The following is a 27,601-nucleotide window of genomic DNA, read 5'->3' as shown; positions in this document are numbered from 1 at the left end:
TTGTAGTTCAGCAGCTTTTAAAATTTCATGTTTATTCATATTTTCAAAATATATGTACATAAAAAAGGAAGATTTACAACAGGAAAGATTGCCTTCCATGCAACACAAATCCCGATGACTCATGATGGGTCCTCACAGGCATGAACCACCAATTCGAGCCCATTCCTCAAGTCCACTTCCCAGCCATCTGCAGCTGTGGGGAGCCCAGGAAAGACACTTCAAGTGGAATGAATCTCAAACACCTTCTCCTCTGGCAGCGTGTAAGGGGCCAGAGGATGTACATCAAAAGCTTAAGACAATTAAAATATTAAGTGCCACAGGAAAGGATCAATGATAAGCAGGAGCTGTAGTTCTCAAGTAGGAAGCTACTATTTACACAACCTCACAACCTAAACAAATACAAGACGAGGAGGGCTGGGCAGCACGGCTTCATTTGCTCCCCTCCTCGCTTCTGATAAACACCTCGAAATGGAGACCGCCGAGCTGACAGCAAACGTTCTATGGAGAGAATGGGGTGGGGTGCGAGTGGGGGCACACGCACAGGTGAATCTGAAAACTGGTCATTTTAGCAAATTATGTTTAGCAAATTAACATTTCTACCTCAGTAATGGGAACTCTCAAACAGGGGAAGCTCATGCCCCAAATATTAAAAATATATCTAGGCCTTTGATCAAGAATATTCTGTCATTTTTGGTAATAAGCAATCAGATTCCACATATTCCTGTACTTCCCCTTCAGTCAGAAAGCAGGTGGCGCAGACGTGCGCTTGCTGTTAAGGGAACAACGCTCTGGGCAGCAGGGCGTGCTTGGCAACTGGGCAGACAGCAAAGGAGAAGAGATCTTCAGAATCTATGGATGGCAGACTGGGGCTTCTTTCCAAAGTTATAATGTCCCTGGCCCACGCTGGAGAAAGGTTAGTGGAGTGATTTCACAGCCAGGGTCAATCAGCAAGTCCCCAGGCAGGAAGCAATGCTGTCCCTGTAGTGCTCCCGCTCCGTCTGGCTTCAGCACCAGACCTGGAGGTACTCACTACAAATGCATCTTTGCAACTGTTTGGATTAACTTCGAGGAGGAAAAGAAAACCCCAAATTGGATCACAAAAAGAAGAGAATGAGGGTTGGGTTAAGATGAACAAAGGGAGCAGGGTAGTTACACAGTTCAGCCAAGTCCAGGATTACGGCAGAAATTAAAATGATGAAGAAGCAGGCACTGAGAACAGCACCTAAGCCAACAAATGTCTACACTGGTTTGTTTACATTCCTTCCCACAGTGTTCGTATGGGAAGAAAAATGTAAAATTTAAAAGCATTATAACTAAAACAAATGCACACTGACCTTATAAAATAAGATTCTGAATTCAATCATGATACCCTTTTTCCTATAAAATTTACTTTTTTGTCTTGAAAGACTTCTTCTTCATGGCAGATTTGCCCTTACCGGGCAGTTTCGCTTCCTTTCGTGCATTGGCTACAGGCTTTTTGGAGGTGCTCCCGCTAGGCTTCTTGACGGCTGAGGGTGCGGGTCTGCCTTTCCTGGCAGGGGTCTTAGCCTTGGGCGGAGCTTTCTTAGGCAGCGGCCTCACCTTCCCTCTCTGGGCAGCAGGGACTTTACGCGCAGGCTTAGCCCCTCTCTGCTTCATGGAGGCCGTCTTCCCTTGGGGCTTGGCTGGTGTTTTCTTCTGTAAGCTGTGAGAAAAAAGAATAAATGCATGACTGAGTGCAGGACAAAGCCATTTGCTGGGACAAGCTCCTTCTGCTTAAAGAGAAGTAGCCTGTATAGACATCACTATGTTCAAAACAGAAAACTGACTTCTCAGTGCAGGCTTCAGACAAATCTGATTTGTGGAAATCTCCAGCTCATTTCCTGGGATAATATGGAATTGTTCTTCTTTGAATGAACATTTATATTATGTTCGACCACTGCCTGAAGTTTTGAGTCCTTGAATTTTCAAAGGAGAAGATAATTTAAATGTTACTCAAAGAATCTGAGAAGGATATAAATAGTCAGACACAGTCCTTTCCTTAGCCCTGCTCATGAGCAATGCATTTGGGGGACACTGGGCAAACTCTAGGCTGATCTCTCTACACTGCCCTATGTCCTCAGGCCTTGTTTGACTCTTTGAGATGGGTTCAATCAACTGCCCACAGTGGCCGTCAGCTTCCAACTGTCCTGCCTCAGCCTCCTTAAGCTGGAATTGCAGGCCCAACCCCACTTCAGCTGAGATTTATTATCTGCCTCAGCAGATTTCCAACACCACACCTCCTCTTGGGTGGCGGCTCTTCATCCTCAGAGTCCTCTGATGACTCCTCTTCATCCTCCTCCTCATCCTCATCCTCAGAGCCATCTGACACTTTCTTTGGAAACAGAACTCCTGGGCTAAGGTAGAAGGAAAAGGAAAACATCATCTTGTAGCATGAGGAAAATAACGGGAACGTAGATGCCTGTCACTGGACACGCCCAGTTTTATTCAGAATTACTATTTCCCTCAGAAATGTCAAGTTAGACTACAAGTATCTGTTTAGAATTTAACCTACTTTGAACATATGTACAAAGTCACCCACCATAAGTCTAGAAAAGTTCCACATGTTTTAACCCCCTTCCTCCCATCATGTAGTAATACGCACTGTCACTGTTTAGTGGTCACTAACTTTCTGTTGTGTGACCTCCCCAGACACACAGCAGTGAATGGTCTACAGAACAGTGTCCTTGTTTTGCCTTCACAATTCTGGCAAATAACTGTAAGGCTAAAACTCTTCAAAGTCTTAAAGAAATGGGGCAAGAATCTTATCCCCTAAACTCTTTTTAAGCTTTTTTCTATTAGTATTTCCATAAATTAAAACTATTCAATTTACTATTTAATATATTAAAGCTTAACTATACATTCAACAGAGTACTGTCTATGTTTGTAAGAGTGATTACGTAAGAACGTGTCAGTGCGAAGTTGCTAATGTAAGATCCTCACAGCACAGGCTATGCACAGCACCTTACTAATAAAAGCAGAAGAGGGTCCCAACACCAATACAGAAAAGATGTGTAGCTGCAAAGAGCTTCATGTGTGCTTCTGTTCCACAGTCAAATACATCATGACCAGAGGCAGGTTTTCAAATAGAAGTTTGAAGAAGGCAGAGTTATGATTCGTGGCAGAGGTCAAGGTTCTCAACATCTGATTTTCTGGGTGATTAATTAGTATTCAATTCTCTGGCAATCTGACTGTTGCTATTACTTAAAAAGATGAAGAATGATCATCAAGAGCTGGAGCGATGGCTCAGTGGTTAAGGGCACTGACTGCTCTTCCAGAGGTTCTGAGTTCAAATCCCAGCAACCACATGGTGGCTCACAGCCATCTGTAATGAGATCTGATGCCCTCTTCTGGTGTGTCTGAAGACAGCTATATTGTACTTTTATACCCAAAATAAATAGATCTTAAAAAAAAAAAAATCACTTAAAAAAAAAAAAAAGAATGCTCATCAAATGACTGTCCAAGAGCTGGCTACCAACAGCAACCCCAGGACAGCAAGCATTGCCCACTCCAGTGAGAACCTTTTGGTCGTTGTTATTTTCAGATAGGTCCAGTTCAGAGTCACAGGAATGAGGCAAGCTTTATTAATAACCCAGGCTTGTAAGCGGGGAGCAGATTCAAGTGTCCAGCGACCAGTGTGTCACTGTGGGAGCTCACCTGGGGTAATAGGGGAAGCACAGCTGGAAGGTGCCGCTGAACCCCTTCCCAGAGATCTGCTCCAGCCACCCATTCTTCTCACATTTCTGCAGAGTTTTTTTCAGCAAATGCACTTTACAAAAAAATTCAAGAAGGAAGAAAAAGTTTATATATTCAGATATGGTCACTCAACCACAACTAAATGCAAACCATGTCAACACTGATCAAAGACAGGAATGAGTATAGTCCTTTATGCCTGACTGCATTAATTATAACTAGTTCATAAAACAATTATTTTGTGCCAATAAATTTGGCAAGTTATATTGAAAAAGTAAAAGGAAACATTAGAATCCATTGAGTGGAATATTTTTCCATAGAAAAAGTAAACAGGTGTCTAGAATGAAATAACTGTCTGGAATCTAGGGGTCAAGAGTCTTGTTCTTGGGTAACACATAACTGGTTAATAACAGTTCTGAGTCTAAATATTTAATTTCCACTCATTCAAGCATCTAAAATAAAATATCCTAGATTTCAGTTTCCGTTATTTACAGACTTTCTGTATTCTATTAAACCCTTGCAATCTAGTAGCTCTTGATAAGACTTTGCCACTCACTGCCAACACGTGAGAAAATGCTGCTCGGTACCGGACCACAGACTAGCGTCTCATTTCACAGCACGACTCTGGGTGAATGTAATTTACTAAGACAAAATACATCTTGTTATAGGGCTTAAGTCAATAACAACCTCTGACTTAGAGTAGTTGCAAATTAACAAAAAGCCCCAACCAGTAATAACCAGTAAACCTAGCACCTGAAAGGTTGAGGCCCAAGGATTTTGAGTCCCATGTCAGCCTAGGTGAAACAATGAGATGTTATCTCAACAATGAAACCTGTAAGGGAGGGAGAGGAGCTCAGCAGTTAAGTGTGCTCTTCCTGGGCTGGAGAGATGGCTCAGCGGTTAAGAGCACCCGACTGCTCTTCCAGAGGTCATGAGTTCAATTCCCAGCAACCACATGGTGGCTCACAACCATCTGTAAAGAGATCTGATGCCCTCTTCTGGTGTATCTGAAGACAGCTACAGTGTACTTATATATAATAAATAAATAAATCTTAAAAAAAAAAAAAAAAAAAAAAGTGTGCTCTTCCTGCTCTTCCACAGGACGTGTGAGAGTCTGACCCCAGAACTCATGTTCAGACTGCTCACAATCATCTAGACCTTTAGCTTCAGGGGACTTAATACCCTGTTTTGATCTCTGCAAGTACCAGAAGACATGTGGCATACATTTATTCTCTCTCCCCTCCCACGTGCGTGTACATACAGAGACATACACATGTGCGCGCACGCGCGCGCGCGCGCGCGCGCGCACACACACACACACACGTAAACAAAAGTAATAAAAGTTGATAGCTCTTTAAAAAGCATAAAAACGAGCTTTGGTTGCTCCTCAGTCAGTGATGACAACTGATGTCTGCAGGAGAATCCCCCCAGCCCCAGCTAAGTGCACACAGCGCTGACTCTTACTTTGGTAGTTAGAATTGGTCCCTGGGTGGTTCTCCAGGACATACTTCTTCAGAGCAGTGGTGGAGCAGGTCTTAGGTTCATTCATGGCAGCAATGGCAGACAAGATTGCATATTCCATCAGGCTTCCACCAAGCAGGGGTTTCTCCCCGGATTTCTTCAGCTGTTTTCCAAGGAGGAAGAGAAAAGCATGAAGACAACACTCTCCCAGGCAGACAAGACTCCTCTGCGCCAGGCAGATGGAGCTCCTGCATCAGCACAGATCCTTTAAGTGAATCATCAGGTCAGCGACTTCCTCTTCCCAACCTGCTTTTGAGTAGTCTCTCCTTCCATTCACCCTTCCAGCCCTCCTAAAACAGCAAGAGATAGTTTGAACCTAAAGCGACTGATATCTTTATGCCTTGTGTCATGAGAAATAAATATCTAGGGGATCATAAAATTACATGGCCTAATTCCAGGCTGAGAGTAAAAAATAAAGATCAGTAACAATTAAGCCAGATGTGGTGGCACTCGCCTTTATTCCAGCACTCGGGAGGCAGAGGCAGAAGGATCTTGGAGTTGGAGGCCATCTTGGTCTACAGAGTGAGTTCCAGGACAGCCAGGGCTACACACAAAAACCCTGAGAGAGAGAGAGAGAGAGAGAGAGAGAGAGACAGACAGACAGACAGACAGACAGACAGAGACAGAGACACTGATTGAGATTGATTGAGATTAGTAACAATTAGCCAAATAGGAAAAGGAAATGGCAATGCTGTATGGTACTGGGTTACTCATTCTTTTGAGACAGGGTTTCATCTGTCAGAAAGCCTGGCTTCAAACTTGTGTGTAAATATGGCTCATTTAGCAAGCTGCTTGTCCAGCATACATGAAGCCCTGTGTTCAAACATCAATACCCCATAAACCAGAGATGGTGGCAAATGCCTGTAACCCCAAGATTTAGGAGGTAAGAAGAGAAGGACAAGAAGTTCAGTCATCTCAACTATATAGAAAGTTCAAGGCTGGCATGATTACATGAGTCCTTGTCTCCTGTAAAAAGTAAAAAGCCACAAATTCCAAAAAAAATATTTCAAGTTCTTTATTTGACTAGAGACTTATCTATAGTAAAGAGCCCCTAAAAACTGCTCAGTTTGAAGACGGGCAAGAGTTCTTTATAGGACGATTCATGAAAGGAAATGAGATGACCAATGCACAAGCAGTGTGCTTGGCATCAGCCACCACTGGAATGCCCATCAGAGCCTCGAGAGAGCACTTCACCTCCACAAGCCGGACCAGTCCAAAGCAGACTAACAAGGGTGGTGATGAAGGTGCAGAGAAACCACAGGTGCTTGGGGAATGTAACATGGTGCAGTCCTGCTCGCTCTGTGGCTAGCAAGTCTACTCCTAGCTACTGACTTCAGTGAAGGGAAGCACATATTTACATGGGGGCCCTTCTATACAAACGTTCACAGACAATATACATAATTAACTAAAAGTAGAAAAAATCCAAATATGCAACTCACGCATGGATAAACTAGGTATGAATACAGGCTGCTACATGGAGAAATTCAGACACTATGCTAAGTAGACAGGGCAAATACAAAAGGCCACACAAGGAATAATTTCTCCCGTCTGAAATGTGAAGAAGGGTCAATGGACCTTGTAGGCTATCTGAAGCCAAGGGTAAAAATTCCAAGTGACCACAGTCGTCACAGGGATATTTCCAGGGTGGCACCAGGTCCCAAAATTCAACTTTGGAGACAGCTGTACAACTGAAAACGCACCCAAACTGGGTTAACTTAAGTTAAAAAGCTCTAAAGGAATCTAGTATTTGCTGGATTTTGATGCAGCATCAAGAGGTACCGCCCACAAATAACTGAAATCTCTCACTCTTTAACTCGTTCTGCACAGGGCTGGCCTTTCCCCATAAACTGAACAGACACTAAAGGAAACAACTTAGAGTAAGACATTAAAAACATCAGCAAAGATGTAAAGAGTATTTCTCTTAACCAATTTTTTGAAGACATAGCTATTTTTCATGGAAAAAAAAACATTATTTACCATGTAAAGGGTCTAGTCTTGTGGGATTTTGTTTGTTTTCTATCTTTTGAGATAGTTTTTTGCTACACATAAAAAACCCACTTTGTTGAAGGTCTTCAACAGTTTGAGAATAAAAGATCTTCTTTGCGAATCAGTTAGACAAGCAAGCCCAGCTGCTAACCTGGAATGTCCCCGAAGCACCCTTGCCAGTTATCTGCTCTAACTGGCCTCTCTCCACTGCTCTCTGCAGAGCATTCTTCAACAACTGGGGCCTGCAGAGAGAAACAAAAACAGTGATAAATATGTCAATGAAAGAAGACTTGCAGAAAGAGACATGAAGTTATTTCCAGACCTACAGTTCTAATTCCTACTGTGTGTAATATCTTGTTAAGAAGACAAGGACGGAACACCAAAGCCCAGGCACCCTAGGCAAGCAGAACCTCTTTTCCCCTAAAGAAGCTGTTACCGACATACAGTCCTCATATACAGTACAAACTTTCTACTGCCAGAGCAGGCCAAGACTCTGAAACTTACTACCATCAGACGACAGATGACTGCCCTAAACAATTAAACAAAGCAAAGGCATGATTTCCCCTAAATGGGGTCTTACTATTTATGTGGCCCAGGACACACAAAGATTTTGGCTTTCATCATATCAACCAAATTCATGGAACACAGAAAAGTACTTAAAAATGGGGGGGGGGGGGGAGGTACAGGGGGGAAGGCGATTATGGAGATCAATGTCATGCCTTCAAAAACACACGTGAAATTGACCTCTGACCTCCACATGCACATGTACAAGTGGGCTTGTAACCCCAACATGTGCACATCCCCAATCACCCCACAAAGGAAATTGTAGTAATAAGGGATCCTGCAGGCATCTTAGCATGGGAAGCAAATTTATGTTGTTGCACAATACTGATGAGGAGGACAAAGCAATTAAGGCATGCCCACTGTGAGGACACTCAAACTTTAACAAACAGCCTGTGACACATGAGACCCCGTGGGTTTTTTTTTTTTTTAAGATTTATTTTTATTTTATGTATGTGAGAACCCTGTAGCTGTCTTCAGACAGCACAAGCCAAGAGCATGAGATCCCATTACAGATGGTTGTGAGCCACCATGTGGTTGCTAGGAATTGAACTCAGGACCTTTGGAAGAGCAGTCAGTGCTCTTAACTGCTGAGCCATATCTCCAGTCCCTATGAGATCCTATCTCAAAAATAAAATAAAATACAATACAATAAAATAAAAAGGAAGGCTGTCAGGACTCCACAGAGATAGCTGAGAAAAGCAGTATGGCCTAGTGGAACAAAAAGGGGAAACAAGTATCAACAAAAGGGATGAACTCAGTTTTCAGTTCACTGCATCTAGAATGTTCAACCATTCAGACACTGTCTGAGGTGGTTAGAACAGGGACAAAAGGGCAGCAGCAGTGCCCACACCACTGTCTGCATGAATCCACAACTGAGCAACTGTGACAACCTAAACGACCTGGTCCACATTTTCTGGAAGGAAGGAAGGCCAGCTGTGGTGCATGCCTTCAAGGTCAGCTCTCAGAAGGGAGAGACTAAGGCAGGCGAATTTCTGTGAATTCAGGGCCAACCTGGTCTACATAATGAGACCCTGTCTCAAACTCTCAAACACCCACACATACTAGATTACTCAGACTTGGTTTAAGTGATAGACTAGTTGTGTACATTGTTAAGCCTTTTCCCTCGAAGGAGTTCTTACTAACTTATTCTGTGAGCACACAGAGGTAGTTCTTTCTACCATGGGAGTCCTGGGGACCACACTAAGGGTGGACTTGGCAGCAAGCACCTTTACTCACTGAGACATCTCCATGGCCCCTTTTGCTATTAAATAAACCTGAGCTGCTATTATAGCAAACAGAAAAGGACTATCTGCAGTTGATATAAGAGGGCTTTTTAGTATTTATTTTTATGTTTATTCATTTTTATGCCTGCATGTGTTGTGTGTGTGTGTGTGTGTGTGTGTCTGTCTGTCTGTCTGTCTGTCTGTCTGTGCACCATGTATATGCCTGGTACGTGAGGAGGCATCCGGTCCCTTAGTACTATCTAAGTACTAGAAATCAAACCAGAAGAGCCATGCTCCTACTCATGGAGCCACCATTTAGCCTGGCATGAGAAGAGTTACAGGGGCTGTGAAGGTGGCTCTGTGGATGTGGCAGTTTGAATGAGAATGCTCCACATGCTCCTATGTTTGAATACGTGGTCCCCAGTTGCTGAACTGTTTGGGAAGGATTAGGAGGTATAGCCTTGTTAGAGGAGGTGTGTTACAAGACTGGACTCTGAGGTTTCAAAGGACTGGTGCCATTCCACTCTGTCTTTATTCTGCCGTCATGGGTTCTAATCCTCTGATCTCAGAAACCCAATTAAGCATTTTCTTTTGTATGCTGCCCTGGTCATGGTGTTTTATCACAGCAACAGAAAAGAAACTAAGACAACAGGTAAAACACTTGCCAGGTAAGTATGAAGAGTCAAGCTCAGACCCCCAGACACCATGTAGAAGCCAAGTGGGTTTGGTAGTCCACCAGTATTCCCAGCTTATAGAAGGCGGGAAAAAAAAACCTCTTAGAGCAAATTAGCTAGCCAGACCAACCAAAGGATTCAGTGACACAATCAAAATAGATTCTCAGCATCTGCATATGCATCTGAACACACAAGCAGATGTCCCCATACATGTTCTAAATGTGCACACACACGTGTGTACTTGAGTGTGGTGGTACACACTGTGAACCCATTACTTCAGACGTGGAAGCAAGAGGCCTAATAACTCAAGCAAATCCTATTACATAGCAAATTTGTGGCCAACCTGGGCTACATGAAACCTGCTCAAATCAGTCCTTCTGCAGGAAAGATTGATTCAGTACTGGTTCAAAAGCCATTTTAGGTGGGGGAGGGGGAGGGAGCTCTATCTATACTGAATACACATTTCCCCTTATTGTTGCATATATGACAAAAATCTACTAACAAAACATTTATATTGGATATATTAAATATGCTAAGGAGGATGTAAAGTATACCAGAGGACAAGACCAACAGTGCAGAACTAGAATACCAGCTACTGTAGAGCAGGCTGAGGCAGGAGAATCACAAGTTTAAGGCAGGTCTAGACAATTTACTGTACGGGGAGGAGCCAGGATATAGGTAGGGGTAGAGACTGCTTAGGTACATACAGAAGCCAAGAGAAATTCTACTCCTCAGAGGGCAGAGGTCTGAAGACTGATTTGATGACAGTGTAGGCTGCAGTGAGCTCCTATCTTAAAAGCAATCACACAAGAAGTGTATCTATCGGTATCTATCGCTCACAAACGTATCACTATGTGTCACATGTAATGCTTGAGTAGTTGTGGTATCAAGGAGGCTCCTGGAACCAATCCTGCACAGGTACTGACTGTTGAGGGACAGGTAGACTCTATCAGGATCATGGGAGAATACGAAAAGAACAACAACACCCCTACATATGACATGAAAAAAATATGGAATTAAGACCAAAAAAGTAAAAACATACAGAAAGATTTAATTCTGGCTCACCCCAAAGAAATCCTCAAACATTTCGTCTATGTCCTTTCTCAACAAGGGGTGTGAGGGAGCAGAGCATGCTAGTACCTGATGTCCACTCGAAGCTTAGGGTAATACTGAGACACGTATTTCCTGATGAGACTGTAGGAGGCTTCCTTAGGTTCACAGAGTCGGGTAAAAGCCAATGGGAGAACATCTTCCAGTTTTACTTGTGGTTCTGGATCCACTGCAGAGCCCTTCTGCAATACAGCATCAAGAGTCACATTCTCACAGAACAGGCAGCTGTCAGCCCACCTGCTACCTACAATTCCAGGGCAGCTAGGGATACGTATCAAAAATAAAAATTATTAAATTTAATTTTAAATGTATAAAACTTTCAGAGTTGTAAGAATAATACAGATCATCATGATTTTAATCATTGGTACAGACAAATATTAATTCACTTTTTAATCTGGAGCCATAGTTTTTTTTAATTAATGTAACTGTTGTGTGTTAATCCTTACAGAAATGTGAAGACAAGGGGGGTGCTATGGTTTGCAATGTGGCTCTTGCACTCACTAACCTGGGGAACTTCCTTCTACCCTCTCTAGCCCTTAGCAGGAGGGCTGCACCTCCAATAGTGCTACTCACATGGCCCTCAGTCGGTGCTCCATCCTCAGGAGTAGTAGAACAATACTTCAACACTCAAACTGTGGTTCAGACTTACCTTTCTGTTTTTGGATTTCTGAGGTGTTTTTGATTTCTGGACCACGACAAAACTGCCAGATGCACCTTTTCCTTTTACCTAAAGTAAATGAAACCTCTGTTATTCCTGTAGTGAATGTGTAACTTCACACCGGATGGTTACAGAGTCCGATGCACAAGCTAACGTGAAAGAAACACTGCTTAACTTGGAAAGGAACGAACACTGAAGTTGAGGAGTCAAGACCTGGGAGGGACAGCACAGCAGCCAGTCAATCCCGACAATCCTGGCACTCAGCTTATCTGTGATCAAACTTTTCACAAAATAAAATACTCTTATTAATCACATAAAGAAGTAATCTCCACATAATAGGAATCCTTTTATTCGTTGATGGATCTGTAAGTACCCAACATAAAGGATACACTGAGTAAATACTAAAGAACTAACTAGTCCTTGAGAGTTCCTAAGCAGTTGAGCTGTCTGACTAGCACAAAACCTAAACCCACCGCACTCTGTAGACACAGGTCAGAGAGCCCCAGCAGCTCTGGGACTGTGATCGACGATCCCAGGACAAGCTTTTGCTACCACAGGTTCTTCTTCTCACTGTGGACTTACTTCTGAAGAGTACACTTGATGAGATAAAGTCCACTTTTAAGACTGTCATGTCTTTTTCCCAGGACCCGATGCTGCTCAGGCAAGTGCTCCAGCCGGAGCCGCGGTGCCACACTAAGCTGTTCCAACTCCAGACAATACTTTGAAGAACTAGGCAGAGCAGCACAGATCATGCCAGAAATCAGGGTTAGTTCTGCTTGGGCTTTCTTTCCTCTGATGCTCTTTAGCTCCTAGGTGCTAACAATTTATATAATAATCAGTTAAGGTGAGTCTACCTACAAGCCAATTTTTTTTTTAAAGATTTATTTATTTTTGTTTATATGAGTACACTGTAGCTGTCTTCAAACACACCAGAAGAGGACATCAGATTTCATTACAGATGGTTGTGAGCCACCATGTGGTTACTGTGAATTGAACACAGGACCTCTGAAAGAACAGTCAGTGCTTTTGACCGCTGAGCCATCTCTCCAGCCCTACAAGCTAATTTTTTTTTTTTTTTTTGGTTCTTTTTTTTGGAGCTGGGGACCGAACCCAGGGCCTTGCGCTTCCTAGGCAAGTGCTTTACCATTGAGCTAAATCCCCAACCCCTACAAGCCAATTTTTAATTAACCAATTGAGTCAGGTAAATAAATGTTAGAGCTAACAATCCTAACACAAGGCAAGCTGCCCTCTGCTTTGGAACAGTAGCATCCCTGTCCTCCTCATTGCTTTCAGAGCTATGTACTTTCAAGCTAAGCCAATCTCCAAAGACCCAATCACTATACAACAGGCAGAGAAAATGCACACCATTGCATAACCTATAGTAAGAGACCCCTGCAGGGGGCTGGAGAGAGGCTCAGTGGTTAAGAGCATGGACTGCTCTCCCATAGCTCCTAAGCTCACACCCAGGTTGGTAGCTCACAAGCATCTAGAATGGGATCTGATGCCCTCTTCTGGTATGAAGAGTGTATTCACATGCATTTAAAAAAAAGTGACCTACAAAGAGGGCTCAGTGGTTAAGAGCACTGGCTGCTTTTTCAGAGGAGATGGGTTCAGTTCCCTGTACCCACATGGCAGCTCACAACTGTCACAACTCCAGATCCAGAGACACTGACACAGACATACGTGCAGGCAAAACACTACTGCAGGTGAAATAAAAATAAATAAATCAAGTAAAAGAAAAACAGCCCTACAAAGCCAGGTGGTGGTGGTGCACACACCTATAATCCTAGCACTCAGGAGGCAGAGGCAGGCGGATCTCTGAGTTCCAGGTTACAGAGTGAGTTCCAAGACAGCCAGGGCTACACAGAGAAACAAACAAACACACAAGAAAAGAAAAAGTGACCTACAAAGGCAACTCCAGTCTAGACTCTGAGGCTCACGTGGTAAGACGAGGTGCAGCTGAACTGTCAGTCACATAGCTTACCTTTAACAACAGCAGGGTGCACTTAACTCTTGTTAGAAATGCACTTCACACAGCAGACATGACGTACTCTCATTTTCTACCGTGGTGTCTCCTACCTGTTTGATGACTCCTCTGTTTAACTCTCTTTTCAGTGCTTGCTTGAGGAGATAGCCCCTTCTCTCCAGATCCAGAGAAGGGTACTTATGAATGATGTACTTCCGGATAGCAACCACGGAGGCACCGCTCTTCTGGAAGCATGCCTGCACAATGTCCAAAGCATACATATAATGTTAGCTGTGTCTGATTAGAGACTCGAGTGCTTTTCTAAGTGAGTTCTTACAGAAGTAAGCTCAATGGTCAAGGCAGAGGAGTCAGCAGCGCTTCAGTTCTGCTCACTTAGGCTTAGATAATAAGGCTGTGGAGAAGAACACTAACAAGTGCTTCTGCAACAATCTTTTTTTCCCCTGCAACAATGGGAAGTTTTCAAAATCACAGGAATGGCTGGGTACGGGGTTCACACCTGTCATCTCACCACTCAGGGGCTGGAGGTAGGTGTGTCTCCACAAGGACAGCCTGGGTTACAGAGAGAGACCCGATCTTTAAAATCAGAACAGTAACCATCAACCCCAGACCATAAATATTCTAGGAGTTAATGAAAATCCCTGTCCACTTTAATTCTAGCTCGTACTAATGTAACACTATTCATCGTCAACTTGATAGACTCTAGAATCACATGGAGATAGGCCTTGGACATAAATGAGGAACAATCTGAAGCTAACTGATATGGGAAGACTCATCTCAACTGTGAGCGGAGCCACTCCCAGGGCAGGACTCCTGGGCTGTATAGACAGAGAGGGGGACTGAGCTCTTCCTCTCCCAACAGATATGAAACAACCGCCTGCCTCTCCCCACCCCAGCCGCCTCTTTTGAGACAGGGCCTCTCTACATAGCTTGACCTGTGCTGAAACTGGGTAGAGGAAGCCGGTTTGAATTCAGAGACCCGCCTGCCTCTGCCTACCAAGCACTGGAATTAAAGGCCTACACCACACTTGCATGACTGCCTGTTTCAAGCTCCTGTGGCCTTGGTGCTTTGATGGATGGTGCTTTGGCCTGCAAACTAAAATAAACCCTTCTTTGGTTCGAGAGGTGGCTGAGCAGTTAGGAGCACTTGTTGACCTTGCAGAGGACTTATGTACAATTCCCATCACCCATACGGCAGTTGACAACGGCCTGCAATGCTAGCTCTTATGGTACCCAATACTGACTTCTGACTTCTATGGGCACCAGGCATGAAAATGGTGCATAGAAATACAGGCAAAACACCCATACATACATATATAAAATGAACACATCTTAAAAAAAATACCAAGCAGTAGTAGCACATACCTTTAATGCCAGAACTGGGAAGGCAGAGGCAGAGGCATCTCTAAGTTCAAAGCTGACCTGCTCTACAGAGTGAGTTCCAGGACAGCCAAGGCTACACAGAGACCAAACCAAAACCCAAACTCTCCCTTAACTTGCTTTTGAGAGTGTATTTTATCCCAGGAACAGGAAAAGAAATGAAGACAATTTAGAATACAGACCTTTGGCATTAAAGTGAAGGAAACACAACAATCCTAAGAGTGTCGATTCATTGTAAGGAATGAAGTTCAGTACACAGGATCAACACTTCTCCCAGGCCTTCTTTGACTGTGACTCAAAAAAAACCCAGATGAATGGAATAAAACTGGGTTCATAGAAAGCACAGACTTGAAGGAAAAAATGGAGATATTTTACTATTTCTAGCTTATTTAGACAAATGTCTATAGAAGGATGAAATATTTATGTCACAAAGGCAATAAATGATTAATTTCTTTCAAATGCTGCATCTGTTATCTAATAGAACAGATCATCAATTTCTTTCTTCTTTTTTTTTTTGGTTCTTTTTTTCGGAGCTGGGGACCGAACCCAGGGCCTTGCGCTTCCTAGGTAAGCACTCTACCACTGAGCTAAATCCCCAGCCCCCAGATCATCAATTTCTGCAGTGCTATTTTCTTTCTTTCTTTCTTTTTTTTTTTTTTTTTACAGTTTTGCAGGAGATTTGATGAACATTTGTATTGTGTCCACCTTTAGAGTCTTAAGAATAATGCTGGGGTTTTTTTGTTTGTGGGTTGGTTGAGTTTTGTTTTTGTGGTTTTTGGTTGTTTTATTTTGTTGTTAGTTTTTTTTTTTTTTGTTTGTTTGGTTTTTTTTTTTTTTGTCCTTGTTTTTCAGGTTTTTGTTGTTGCTGTTGTTTTGTTTTGTTTTGTAGACAGGGTTTCTCTGTGTAGCCCTGGCTGTCCTGGAACTCACTCAGTAGAGCAGGCTGACCTGGAACTCCACCTGCCTCTGCCTCCAGAGTGCTGGGAGTAAAGATGTGCACCACCATTGTCCTGTATGTGAAATTCTTAAAGAGAGGCTATGTAAAGAATATTGTTGGGCAATGGTGAAGACCACCTTTAATCCAGCATTCAGGAGGCAGAAGCCAGGCAGAGGCAGGCAGATCTTTGTGAATTAAAGTCCAACCTGGTCTATAGGACAAGTTCCTTGAGCTGTTACACAAAGAAACTCTGTCTCAAAAAAAGAAGAAAAAAAAAGAATTTCTAGAAAGCTGGCTCAATATGCTCTTAGAGAACCTAGACCTTGTTCCCAGCCCCAAGACAGTAGCTTAAGACTACCTGTGACTCCGATTCCAGAGCGTCCAACGCCCTCTTCAGGCCTCCAAAGGTTCCTGAACACAGGATGCAATGAACTCAAATAGGCACACACAGGAACAGATAAAATAAATCTTCTGGGTTAAATACAAGGGGGGAGCGTTTAGGCTTAACATGTATGTATAAGGCTCGGTGTTGGATCCCCAGCAGTGGGAATGCTGGGAGATTTACATAATAAAGCCAGTATAAGATTACACTTTCATCTGGTGCTTCAAAAACCTGTCATCTTGCAGAAGAGTCACCAATTCAAAGTCCTCCTTGACTAACAGGGAGTTCAAGGTCATTCAACTAGTGCCTCATCATGAAATCCACCCTGAGCCCCAAAAGACTTTGAGAGCCACATAAGCTAACGAAATCAACGAATTACATTCAAGTCATAATGCTATGTAAGGAGGCTAATTTTTACAATATTTTGAAATTAGTGAAGAAATAGAGCAGTAGTGTTTATTATTTATTTAAAGTTTTCACACCTAAAAGTTTATTTTAGGTGTGAGAAGTGGTTCCTATGAAATGCTGAGCTGTATAGATAAAACTTGAGAGTAATTTTTAATAAAAAATCTGAATATTTTCTAGCGACTTCATTTTAGATGTGCATGTGTATAAGTGATGTATGCAGAGACACCCTACCCACAGAGGGCATCTGGCTCCTGGAGCTCTCTTTACACAGTCATGAGCTGGTTGATGTGGGTGCGGAGAATAGAACCCAAGTCCTCTGTAAGAGCAGCAAAAGCTCTTAACTGCTAAGACATCTCTCCAGCCCCTTCACATGAGTTTTTAAAACCAAATGTGCCAGCACTCAGGAGGAAGCAGTAGGTGGATCTTTGAGTTCAACGTCAGCCTTGTCTACAGGGCTATTTCTAGGACAGCCAGGGCTACAGAGAAATCCTGTCTCAGGGCTGGAGGTGCTCATCAAATGTAATTATAGCAGAAAAACATGTGCCTCACGTGATGAATCTCCTTTAAGGAGCAAAGCAGGAATTCTAATGTCTGGACAAAATACGCTGTTTTGAAATAAGGAAAAGACAAGAAAGTAAGTCGGAGTTGAAATGCTTGAAAAATAACTTACCTTAATGGCCTCAGTTAAGATTGCATCCATCTTTGGCCGTGGGGAGGAAGCCATTGGGGTTTGTTTCTGGGCCCTGGCTAGCTGGCTGGCAGACAGAGTGGCCCAGGCAGGGATGGTTTTCTTCACTTTCTTCTCCTTTTCTTTAGACTGATCCTTCTCTCTTAAAAACAAAGTTTTCATTATGTAAGATGAACTCTTCAGAAAGAGGCACAGCCAACATTTTGTATTCAAGGATTTCCCACACTTGTACTCCACACAGGAGGACTATATATACTTTAGAGGTAAACACCTTCTGTACTGAACACTGCAACTTTCTTTCTCACTATTAGTCACCAAGTAACACAGCACAGCAGCTGTGTACAAAGCCCTCCCACTGTATCAGGTATTAGCAGTAACTTGTAGGTAGTTTGACTAAATGTAAAGGAGGATACACCCGACGTACATGTAGCACTAAACCAACTTACAGGTAGGACTTGAGCACCTACAGACCTTGGTACTGTAGGGGTCCTAGAACCCATGGGCCTTTAATATCAAAGGACAGTCATATAAAGAAAAAGAAAAGGCCACAGAGGGAAAGCCTGTTTTAGAGTACAATGAGTAGGAGAGGCTAAACTAGCCTAGGCCCAAGTTCCAGGACAGCCACAGCTACGAAATGAAGTCTTCTCTTGGGGAGAAAAGTTTTATCTATTTACATTGAGGTAAGATATAAAACAAGCAAGAATTCACACACACACACACACACACACACACACACACACACACACACAATAACATTAAAAACTTCCCGGTCCCCAGCTCCGAAAAAAAACAAAAACAAAAAAACAAAAAAACTTCCCGGTACTATAATCAAGAAGGTCCTCTTAGAAAATGAGTTAAAAAAAGATGTTTCTTTTAGGCACAGGAAAGGGCGATCACATTAACTGTCCCTAAAACTGAAGTGAAAATTCTGGCTGGAGAGACAGCTCAGCAATAAGAAAGAGCATGACTGCTCTTCCAGAGAACCTGGGTTTGATTCCAGTACACACAAAATGGCTCACAACCACCCCAATACCTTCTTCTGGCTTCCATGGCACCAGCCATGTACTATGCAAACAGGCAGGCAAAAATACCCACATATAAAAAAAAATAAAAATTAATAATCACAACAACAGATGCAATAGGGTATGGGGAAAGAACGTAAAATTCACAATTCTATGTCTCAGCACTGAAACAATAAAACAACAACTACCTTCAAGGTAAAGAATAAAAACTTTTGGCCAGGCAGTGGTGGTATAGCCTTTAGTCCTAGCACCTGGGAGATGGAGGCAGGCAGATCTCTGAGGTCAGCGTGGTCTACAGAGCAAGTTCCAGGACAGACAGGGCTACACAGAGAAACCCTGTCTCAGAAAAAATAAATAAAATAAAATAAAGAATGAAAAAATTTGAAGACAGGGATGATATAAAATTCATTTTAAGAAGTAACAGTCATGAGCTGGAGAGATGGCTCAGTGGTTGAGAGCACTGACTGCTCTTCCAGAGGTCCTGAGTTCAATTCCCAGCAACCACATGGTGGCTCACAACCATCTGTAATGGGATCCGATGCCCTCCTCTGGTGAGTCTGAAGACAGCGACAGGGTACTCATATATAATAAATAAATAAATCTTTAAAAAAAAAAAAAAAGAAGTAACAGTCATCCACTCACCTGCCGAAGTATTGGAATACTAAAATTATGGCACAGCCAATAAAAGCACAGATCACTCTTAATAATGGGAATGAGAGGTGTCCTGAGTAATACATGGAAAAGGTAGAACCATTACTATTCTATTTATTTATTTTTTTAAATATTTATTTATTTATTTTATGTATGTGAATACACTGTAGCTGTCTTCAGACACACCAGAAGAGGGCATCGGCTCTCTTTACAGATGGTTGTGAGCCACCATGTGGTTGCTGGGAATTGAACTCAGGACCTCTGGAAGAGCAGTCAGTGCTCTTAACCACTGAGCCATCTCTCCAGCCCTACTATTCTATTTAAAAAGAAACAGTGTGCATGTCTGTGCACATGTTTGCTCAGAGGCAAAAGTCACTGTTGGCTGTCCTTAGTTGCTCTCCAATTTTCCTTTTAAAAGGAAGCCAAGCTTGGTGGCAAGCACCTGTAACTCAGCACGTGAGATACAGACACCTGAGTTCTGTCATTCTAAGTCTGAAGTCAGCAGAATCTACATAGTGAGTTCTAAGTTAGTCAGTGCTACATAGTAAGACCTGCTCAAAATGTGTCTGTCCCTTCCTCGCCCAAGAAAAAAAAAATTTAAACTGCCACCTTCATACACAGATACAAGAAAATTATCAACTGCAAGTTTTACCTGCAGCGCTCAGTCACCCATACAGACTTATGCTGTTCTCTAACCGAAGTTACTAAGGATTCTAATAAGCACGTAAGAAGAGCTCACTGTAGGCAGGAGGTAGGAACAAATGGTAAAGTGTCCTTCAAGTAAGGATTTTGTAGTTACTTGTTGTTCTTATTGAGATTCTATCAAAGCTTTGAAAGTATCAAATGTTCCTTTAATGTATTCTAAGCACGCAAACATACTCCAAAGTGAACAGGAAGCACTTAGTCAGATACCGTCTAACCAACCCTACAAAGTCTAAGCGGCAGAATGTGCAGAATGAAACTTTTTCAAACACACTGTAAAAAGTAAACCCAAACCCCCAGCATAAATGGGTGCTCTGGTCCATCACCCAGTCGCCTCCGACTGCTGACAGCAGGGAGCAGGACGGCTTACTCTTTCTTGGTTTCCTCAGCAGACTTGCTCTCTTCCTTCTCTCCACTCTCAGGCTCCCCCTTGGGCTGCTCTGCCTCCCTGGATGGAGCAGGTGGAGTCTCATTCTCTGGTTCTTCTACCGTAGAGATAGACTCCTCTGAACTCCCATCTGGTTCTAAAACATCAGGTGAGCATCAAGTAGATACATTAGGACCCCCACACCCCATAGTCAATAAAAGTCACAAACATGTCACTTAACAGACCTGCCAACAGTTAAATTAAAAGATACATCTGAAAAGAATCACGACATGGCTTTGGACTGAGCGCTGCCTGCCACTGCACTGGCTGCTCTGTCACCCTCCCTCGCCCATGTTGTTAAATCAGTCGAGTTGCCTATTCAAGTGTTTACCCAGACCATTATGTGACAACATCCGACACTGCATCAACTGGCTATGGTGGCACACATGGTAACCCCAGCACTTGGTAGGTAGAGGTGAGGATATGAGTTCAAGGGTTCAAGGTCACACTTGTCTACTCAGCAAGTTCCTGACTGGCCTCAGATTTAAAGCCAGTTTTCCATCTTCACAGTACCATACATCATTCTGCCACACTGCCTGTGACCTGATGTCATGAGAGATGCAGTGGTGATCAGCTCACTGCCCACATTAGTTTTCAAACTCTGACTCCACATTCCCCTCTCCCTTAGGCATGGATGCCTAAATTGAGTACAGCACTTAAGGATTTTGAGACACAGAAGAGGCCCTGACAGGGAGAGAATGGTGGTGTGCTAATCGTGCAAACCTGAGCTATGCAGGAAGAAGATAAGGAAAGGAATAAAGAGATAACGAAAAGTCACAAGGCAAAGACTAACAGGGAGAAAAGACAGGAGGCTAGAAAGGGCAGGGAGGAAGCCGTTCCGAGGGCTGACAGACTGTTTTCTGCCTCCACTCCTTGTACCAACCTGAGGAGCTCATCTCTTTCCCACTAAGGCAAACCACGCCCAGTGTTGTTGTATAACCTACATGCTTCCCTATGGCCCAAGCCTTCCTGAATTCCAGCGCCATCTCCCCCAGGACACTATGATGTCAACAGTGTCATGCCGGTTGCTCCTCATTGCTGTTTTTAATCCCAGGAGCATCACATTTCACTTTCCAAAAGGCTTCAGGGAGAAAACGCACTGAGTTCTCCCTCGTGGTCCCGCACACACACAAACAGCTCCCTTCAGATATGTTTTAACACTCCATGATGGGCATGAGAACAGCTAGGTCCAAAGAGATTTATGGAGTACTTCAAATTGGAGTGGCTTTGTCTTTTTAAATTGTAACTGCTTTACTTTACCTGGTTTTTCTTCTTCCCCTTCAGCAAGTTTGCTTTTGGGCGGAGTTTCCCGAGTAGAATTCACAGCCCGACGGATAGGCATGGTGCTATCGTCTGCTTTCTAAGAAAAAAGATGCCATAATCACTCAGGCATAAACAGTTCTCTTCTGTCTCTCTCAAGGGACCTAATTGGGTATCAAAGATGTAGGAGAATTCTTCAAGTCAACTCCAGGATCTGATACAAATTACTTTTAACAAGCTTTTTTTTAAAACACAGTTAAACATGATTATTAAAATATTCAAAATATTTTAGATAGAACTTCAAATTGAAAGTTACAAGTAATTTGGAATCAACTTAGAAGGTTGAAAGTTTTATAAGGATTTGAGGGGAAAGGGAGATGAAAAGAATTCTGTTATCTATGAAGAACCCAGCAGAGGCTGAAGTCAGGGGTTGATCCAAGAGTGAGCTTCAAGAATGCATCAGCCCCTACCTCACCTAACTTGTCCGCGTGGATCAGCTGAGCTCCTACTATAAGTGGGAGTGCCTTAGGATGGATGAGTTCACCTTGAGACATATCAGTTGCCATTTAAAATAAAGTCTAGGCCTGAATACTGGTGAGACTCTGAAGCCTCTGCTGTTAATCACAGGGGTTTCCTAATGGCTTCAGTGTGGTGAAGAGTCAACCTAAAGCACAGAAAAGACCTGGTGTGAAGATCAACAGAGACAAAACTAAATAAAACATCTAAATTCAATATTCCAAGGAGAATATAATGATAAACTTAAGTTACAGATGACTTAGTTACTACTAAAACAAACAAACCAAAAAGACAACATTATTGACATATCACAATGAAGCCAGGCTGAGAGGAAGGCGGAAGCCACAGCAGCTTTGCAAGGTCCACAGGAACAAAAGCAGCAAGGACAGATATACGGCTAAGGAACCCAACCCCAATCCCTCTTGCTGATCTCTGGAATTTACGCAGGAGATTAAGGGCAGGTCTAGCCAAGGATCCGTTTTCTAGATGACTTTTGTGGTTATCATTTGAATGGGGTCAAGAAAAGTAACTACAATTTTTATCTTTACCTCAGTTAGAAAAGTAATTTTTTTCCTCGTTAAAGGGAAAATCAAAGTGTAAAACTACCACTGAGCACTTAGCACTGAAGAACTCCAGAGCCAGGGAGGTGAGTTCAGATCACCGCCTAGAAGTATTCATCCACAGCCTTGTCCTAGTGTGATGTAAGCTAATGTGTATAGGAAAAAAAGGCATAGTCAAATATCTACAAATTAAGCAACATGGTGCTACATGCTTGTAACCCTAGAACTCAGGAAGCTGAGGCAGGAGAAGATACATTTTGAATTCTGAACTTTAGGCCATTCTGAGCTAAAGAATTAGCTCTTTTCTTTAACAAGTGAACAAACAAACAAGAACCCACAAATAACCCACATGTAGCCACCAAAATTTACCTGATCATTAACACTCCTGTGTCCTTAAAAAGAAAAACTAAAAGCACTAGAGGGGCCACATTCAGCTGGTAAAGTGTCATGTAAGCGTTCAGATTCTGTAACCTGTGACGTTCAGATTCTGAACATGCATGTAAAAGTTGCTTGTGGTGGTACCTGTCTATAACCTCAGCTCTGGGGGAGCGAGACAGAAGGATTCCAAAGCTCAACAGCTTAGCAGTGTAGGTGAATGATGAGGCTCAGGCTTGCTGTGAGAGCCTGTCTCACAATATAGGAGGGAGAGCCACTGAGGAAGCCACTCCTGTGTGTGACCTCTGGCCTCCACACATGTGCAAGCAATATATACGAATCTAGAAAATTAGTAGAGGAAATGGCTATTTAAATGTTTAGGCCTCTGTGCTAAGCAGCAATTAACAAAGATGGGGAATAATTAATTTCTACTTTAATCTCTGAGTCTTTTAGACATGTAAGACTTTTTAGCATATCATGTAATAGTCCCAGACCACAACAAACTACAGTAAAAATGTAAAATATCAAACAGAGTACTTTCAGGTAGAGAAAATCTTCTGGAAACAGGAATGATTCCACACTTGGCATCTGTTGCAAAGACAGCTGAAGAATGCAGCTGGGACAGTGCTCTCAACTGGGACCCAGCACTACAGGAGGCTGAGACAAGAAGATGAGGAATGCGAGATCACCCAGAGTCCTTCCTCAGTCTGCCCACTCAGACTGCCCAGACAAATATCTCATTGACAACAGCAAATTAGAAATATCTACAAATATTTAAAATTCTCTACGGTCACAAAACCAATGTAAAACACCACATCTATGGGGTTGCCTTCACTAAACCTCAGCAGTAGGGATGAGGGAGACGAAGAGATCTGAGTGTGACACCAGCCTGGCCGACAGTGAGCACCAGGACAGCCAGGGCCACACAGAGAACTCAGTCTCAAACACCATCCTGCCCCTAAAAGAGAAGCCAGGATGCTCAGGACATCACTGAGTTTGTTTGCATAAGGATTTCAGTACAAACACGTAGTACTTACATAGCAATCTATTTTCCCTGAAAATAACAAGGAAAACTAACTAAACGTGGTATTTCCCCAGGCAAACCCGATACAGAAGTAAACCATCATGGTCACATCATCCTTTGGAAAGTGACACTGCTGATGAATTCTTCCTAAGCTACAATAGCACTTAGGCCGGTCTGTCTGTCTGTCTGTGTCTCTCTCTCTCTCTCACTCACACACACACACACAGACATAGACACTCAGGAGATAAGGGTACTTAGAGACAGACAGCCCTGGTCGCCTGAGTCCAGCCCCTGATACCCACAGGGGAGTGAGTCATGAGAACCTGCTTCTCAAGGTTGTCTTCTACTTCAGCCTAAGGATGGTGGCCAGCCCATACCTCACCCTCCCCATCCCAAATAAATGCATGTAATAAAAAATTACATGCATTTTTACAAATAAATGCACATAGTAAATAAACACCTACAGTTATTTGGGGAAAATATTTAAAAATGTCTGCCTCAGTCTGAACTTCTTTACTAAAGACCACAGAATGCCAACGCAGAGCAGGTTCTCATCCTTCTCTAATGGGCTTGGCGGGTTGTTAAACTCACTTTTTGTTTGAAACATGGTTTTACTATGTAGTCCTGGCTGTCAAGGAGACACTCAGACAAGGCGGTCTCCAAACTCACAGATACACCTGCCTCTGCCTGCCTAGTGCTGGGATCAAAGTCCTGTGCCACTGTGCCCAGCTAAAATTCCCTTTTCATTAACAGCTAACAGAGCCACATGGATGGGTAGCCAGGGTGCCACATGGATGGTAGCCTTGACATCAGGGTACCTTGTGTCACAACTTTTTGTTACAACACTCTCAATGATGAGACCTTTTAGACAGCGGTGTTAGCTCCCTGGCTAGGATTTTGGGGGAGGGAAGGAGTGGGGTCTTTAAGTAACCCAGGTTGGCATCAAACCTGCTCTGTAGCAGAGGATGACTGAGCTCTTAACCCGCCTCCCCAGTGCTGGTGTCACAGCTGCACAGCACTCCGAAAATGGACAGGTAGTCTTTCCACAGATACAAAGCTGGGTGCCTAAAAGACAGGGTCAGAATGAGAGCTCAACAGGTATTTATTAAAGAATGAAAATGATTCTTTAACCTGGCTTCATGTGGTTTGGAAACCAAAGTATATTTTCAATAGGATTTATAAAGTTCTGTGGCCACAAATTTTAGGTTCTTTTTATCTGAATGCTGGAATAAGTAACATGACTTACTTTTGACAAGGGAGATGCATAACTTGTTTTATTACAGGCAATAAAAACTTGCAGAAGTAGAAAGCCCAACTCCATGATTGTAGTTTATTCCACTAGAAAAGGCAGTAGGTCTGGGGCTATAGCATGTATTTCAAATTACCGGTATCCTTCAGAATCTACGATTTTTAGCAAGGGTGCCAAGATTTCATAAGTCATCATAAACTCTATGTAATATGCATACTTTCTAATGTCACCAATAGACCACTAAATACATTCCATGGCTCCTGGGCTGTTTCCTCACTCAGAGAAAGCTTCGTGATTACCAGCAATTTTCCCATTTCATTAATAAGCATGTAGTGGGGCTGGAGAGATGGCTCAGTGGTTAAGAACACCGACTGCTCTTCCAAAGGTCCTGAGTTCAAATCCCAGCAACTACATGGTGGCTTACAACCATCTGTAATGAGATCTGATGCCCTCTTCTGGTGTGTCTGAAGATAGCTACAATGTATTTAATAAATAAATAAATAAATAAATAAATAAAAATAAGCATGTAGTAATGTCTAACATGGCTGGGGATAGAAGCCAATTAAACGCCGGCTCCACAAGATCCAGTGAAGATTTGTATTGGCCCAGGCCTCAGTAACTTCCTAGTCAGCTTTCAGTCATTCACCTCCTAAGGAAGTTGAAAAACTGGACCAAGAACCTTAATCTTAACTCTCCGGTGACAGTTCACACTAACATCCCCAGCACTGAGAGTGCGCCAGGAGGCTGAGGAAGGAGGGGCAGAGTCCAAAGAAAGTATAGGGAGACCACCTCAAAAACAAAACAAAATCTGAGATCAGCTTTGAAAAAATTATTCTGAAACTGAATGTGGTATGACGAATTTAAAAAGCTAGTGGAGGTTTTATATGGCCTATGCTGACTAAGATAAAACAGAAGAGTAAAAAAAAAAAAAAGACTTCAAACGCTTTTCTAATAGCTTCTAGGCCTTTCAACTAATATCAACTGCAGAATGACTCTGTAGCTACATTTGATGTCTAAGATGCTTGCGCATGAGGTCCAGGTCTAATAAGGCTCGTTCTCCAAGCAATGGACAGTGGGAGAAGAGCTGTAAGCAACCTGGGGCGAAGTCATGAGCACTACTGGTAGTGTGCACTAGGCTTAGCTTCAAGGGCGTTAAGGAAGACTGACTGGTTAAGTCTGGATCAACTCAGGCCTGGGCTTAAGACGGCTGACACAGGCAATCCTGCGTCGGCCTAGGAAGCACCGATGGGGCTGAGGAAGGTGTAGGCTCGCGGGAACACAGAAGCGCAGGGTAGCGGCGACGGCGGCAGCAGCGGCAGCGAAGCCACAGTGCCCAGAGGCTGAGCATCGCCCGGAGGAGCAGCGAAGACAAAGGCGCGAGCGGCCGCGCGACAGAGCTGTGGCGGCGGAAGCGCAGAGCTAGCGGGCAGGGGCCGAGACGGGCGCAGGTCTGCTGAGGGTGGCAGCAGAGGTTCGGCGCAGGGACCGCTCCGCGTTCCTGTCTGCGGGGACCCGGCGGCGACCCGCGGGGCCTCAGCTCCGCACACTCACCACTGGGAACTCCGTAATGGCGGCCACGGCGGCGGCGGGGGCGGAGAACCCGGGGGGGCGGGCCCGCCGCAGCCAGTCACTACCGCCGGCATCTTTCGAACCGGCTTGAAGACAGTTGACAGTGGGCCGAGGGAGGGCGCGGCGGAAGTCGGGCCACGGGTCTCGGAGCATGCGCGAGCCCGCAGCCAATAGGGCTCTGCGGCGCACGCCGGAGCATGCGCACTGAGACACGGGGGGGGGCACGACCAGAGAAAAGCTGCCCCTCCTCCCCAAGTCCAAACAAAACAAGGGCGGGAGCGCGCGCCGCAGGGCCCCGGAGGCCCGCGCGCCGGGGGCAGGGGCCAGGTGGCGGGCGCGACGCGAGAGGGCGCAGCGGCCGCGGTGGGCGGACAAAAGCTGGCAGCTTTCGGTCCCCGCGTCCCGCCTCCAGCGCCCGGGCAGCGGCGTCAGCTCCCAGGCCAGTGGCCTCCACCACTGGTACTCGGGAGTCCGCGCCCACTCCCTTCGCGCCGGGTCCGTCCCGCGTTACCTCTGAGCTCCGGCGCCTGCGTCCCGTACGGCCCCTCAGCGTTGCTGCGGACCACCGATCGCTGACTCCGACACCGCTGTCCTCCAGGCCGGGCACCGAGCTCTGCCGCCCCGCCCCCCTGCCCGCGGCCTCGCGCGCGCGCCCCCGCGCCGGCCCCGCCCCCGCGCGCTCCCGCGAAGTGGGTCCCGGGCGGGCGCGCAGGGGCGCGATAGGGCGCTCGGGGACGGCGGGCGAAGCGAGGCAGAGAGCGGCTGGGAACTAGCTTCCTGGCTGGCTGCGTCCTGCGTGCTTGGCGCGTTCTCTGTCCCTGACCCTGAGTCCTTCATGTTTGGGGTTAGGGATTCCAGCCTCCCTTTAGCCCTGGAGGACGGCGCTAGACAACACCAGCTACTTCCTGAATCCACACGGAATTGCCAGGGTAGGGAGCAAGGACACGGCCTGGAAGATGCTTTTCTCCATCGTGAGCCTGTTTGCCCGAGCTTCTTGATTTGCATGTTCAGACTGTTTCC

At 44.3% G+C, this 27,601-nt stretch overlaps 1 protein-coding gene across 5 annotated transcripts; it reads right to left on the bottom strand.

The window, feature by feature from the left end:
* On the bottom strand, positions 1 to 27,221 carry Hp1bp3 (heterochromatin protein 1, binding protein 3). 5 transcript variants are annotated; one of them, NM_199108.1, is given in 13 exon segments: positions 1 to 1,684; positions 2,259 to 2,375; positions 3,676 to 3,787; positions 5,176 to 5,335; positions 7,370 to 7,460; positions 10,820 to 10,971; positions 11,439 to 11,516; positions 13,527 to 13,670; positions 17,209 to 17,368; positions 19,972 to 20,125; positions 21,289 to 21,388; positions 21,759 to 21,952; positions 27,093 to 27,215. In NM_199108.1, coding segments are annotated over 12 exon segments (1,662 nt in total). In that variant the 5' UTR covers positions 21,855 to 21,952; positions 27,093 to 27,215; the 3' UTR covers positions 1 to 1,386.
* Positions 27,222 to 27,601: the final 380 nt, after the last annotated feature.

This window comes from Rattus norvegicus, chromosome 5 (genome assembly GCF_036323735.1).
Source record: "Rattus norvegicus strain BN/NHsdMcwi chromosome 5, GRCr8, whole genome shotgun sequence".
In the NCBI taxonomy this organism is placed as follows: Eukaryota; Metazoa; Chordata; class Mammalia; order Rodentia; family Muridae; genus Rattus; species Rattus norvegicus.
The sequence above is the reverse complement of the archived record's forward strand: the minus strand, read 5'-3'. Positions and strand labels throughout refer to the sequence as shown.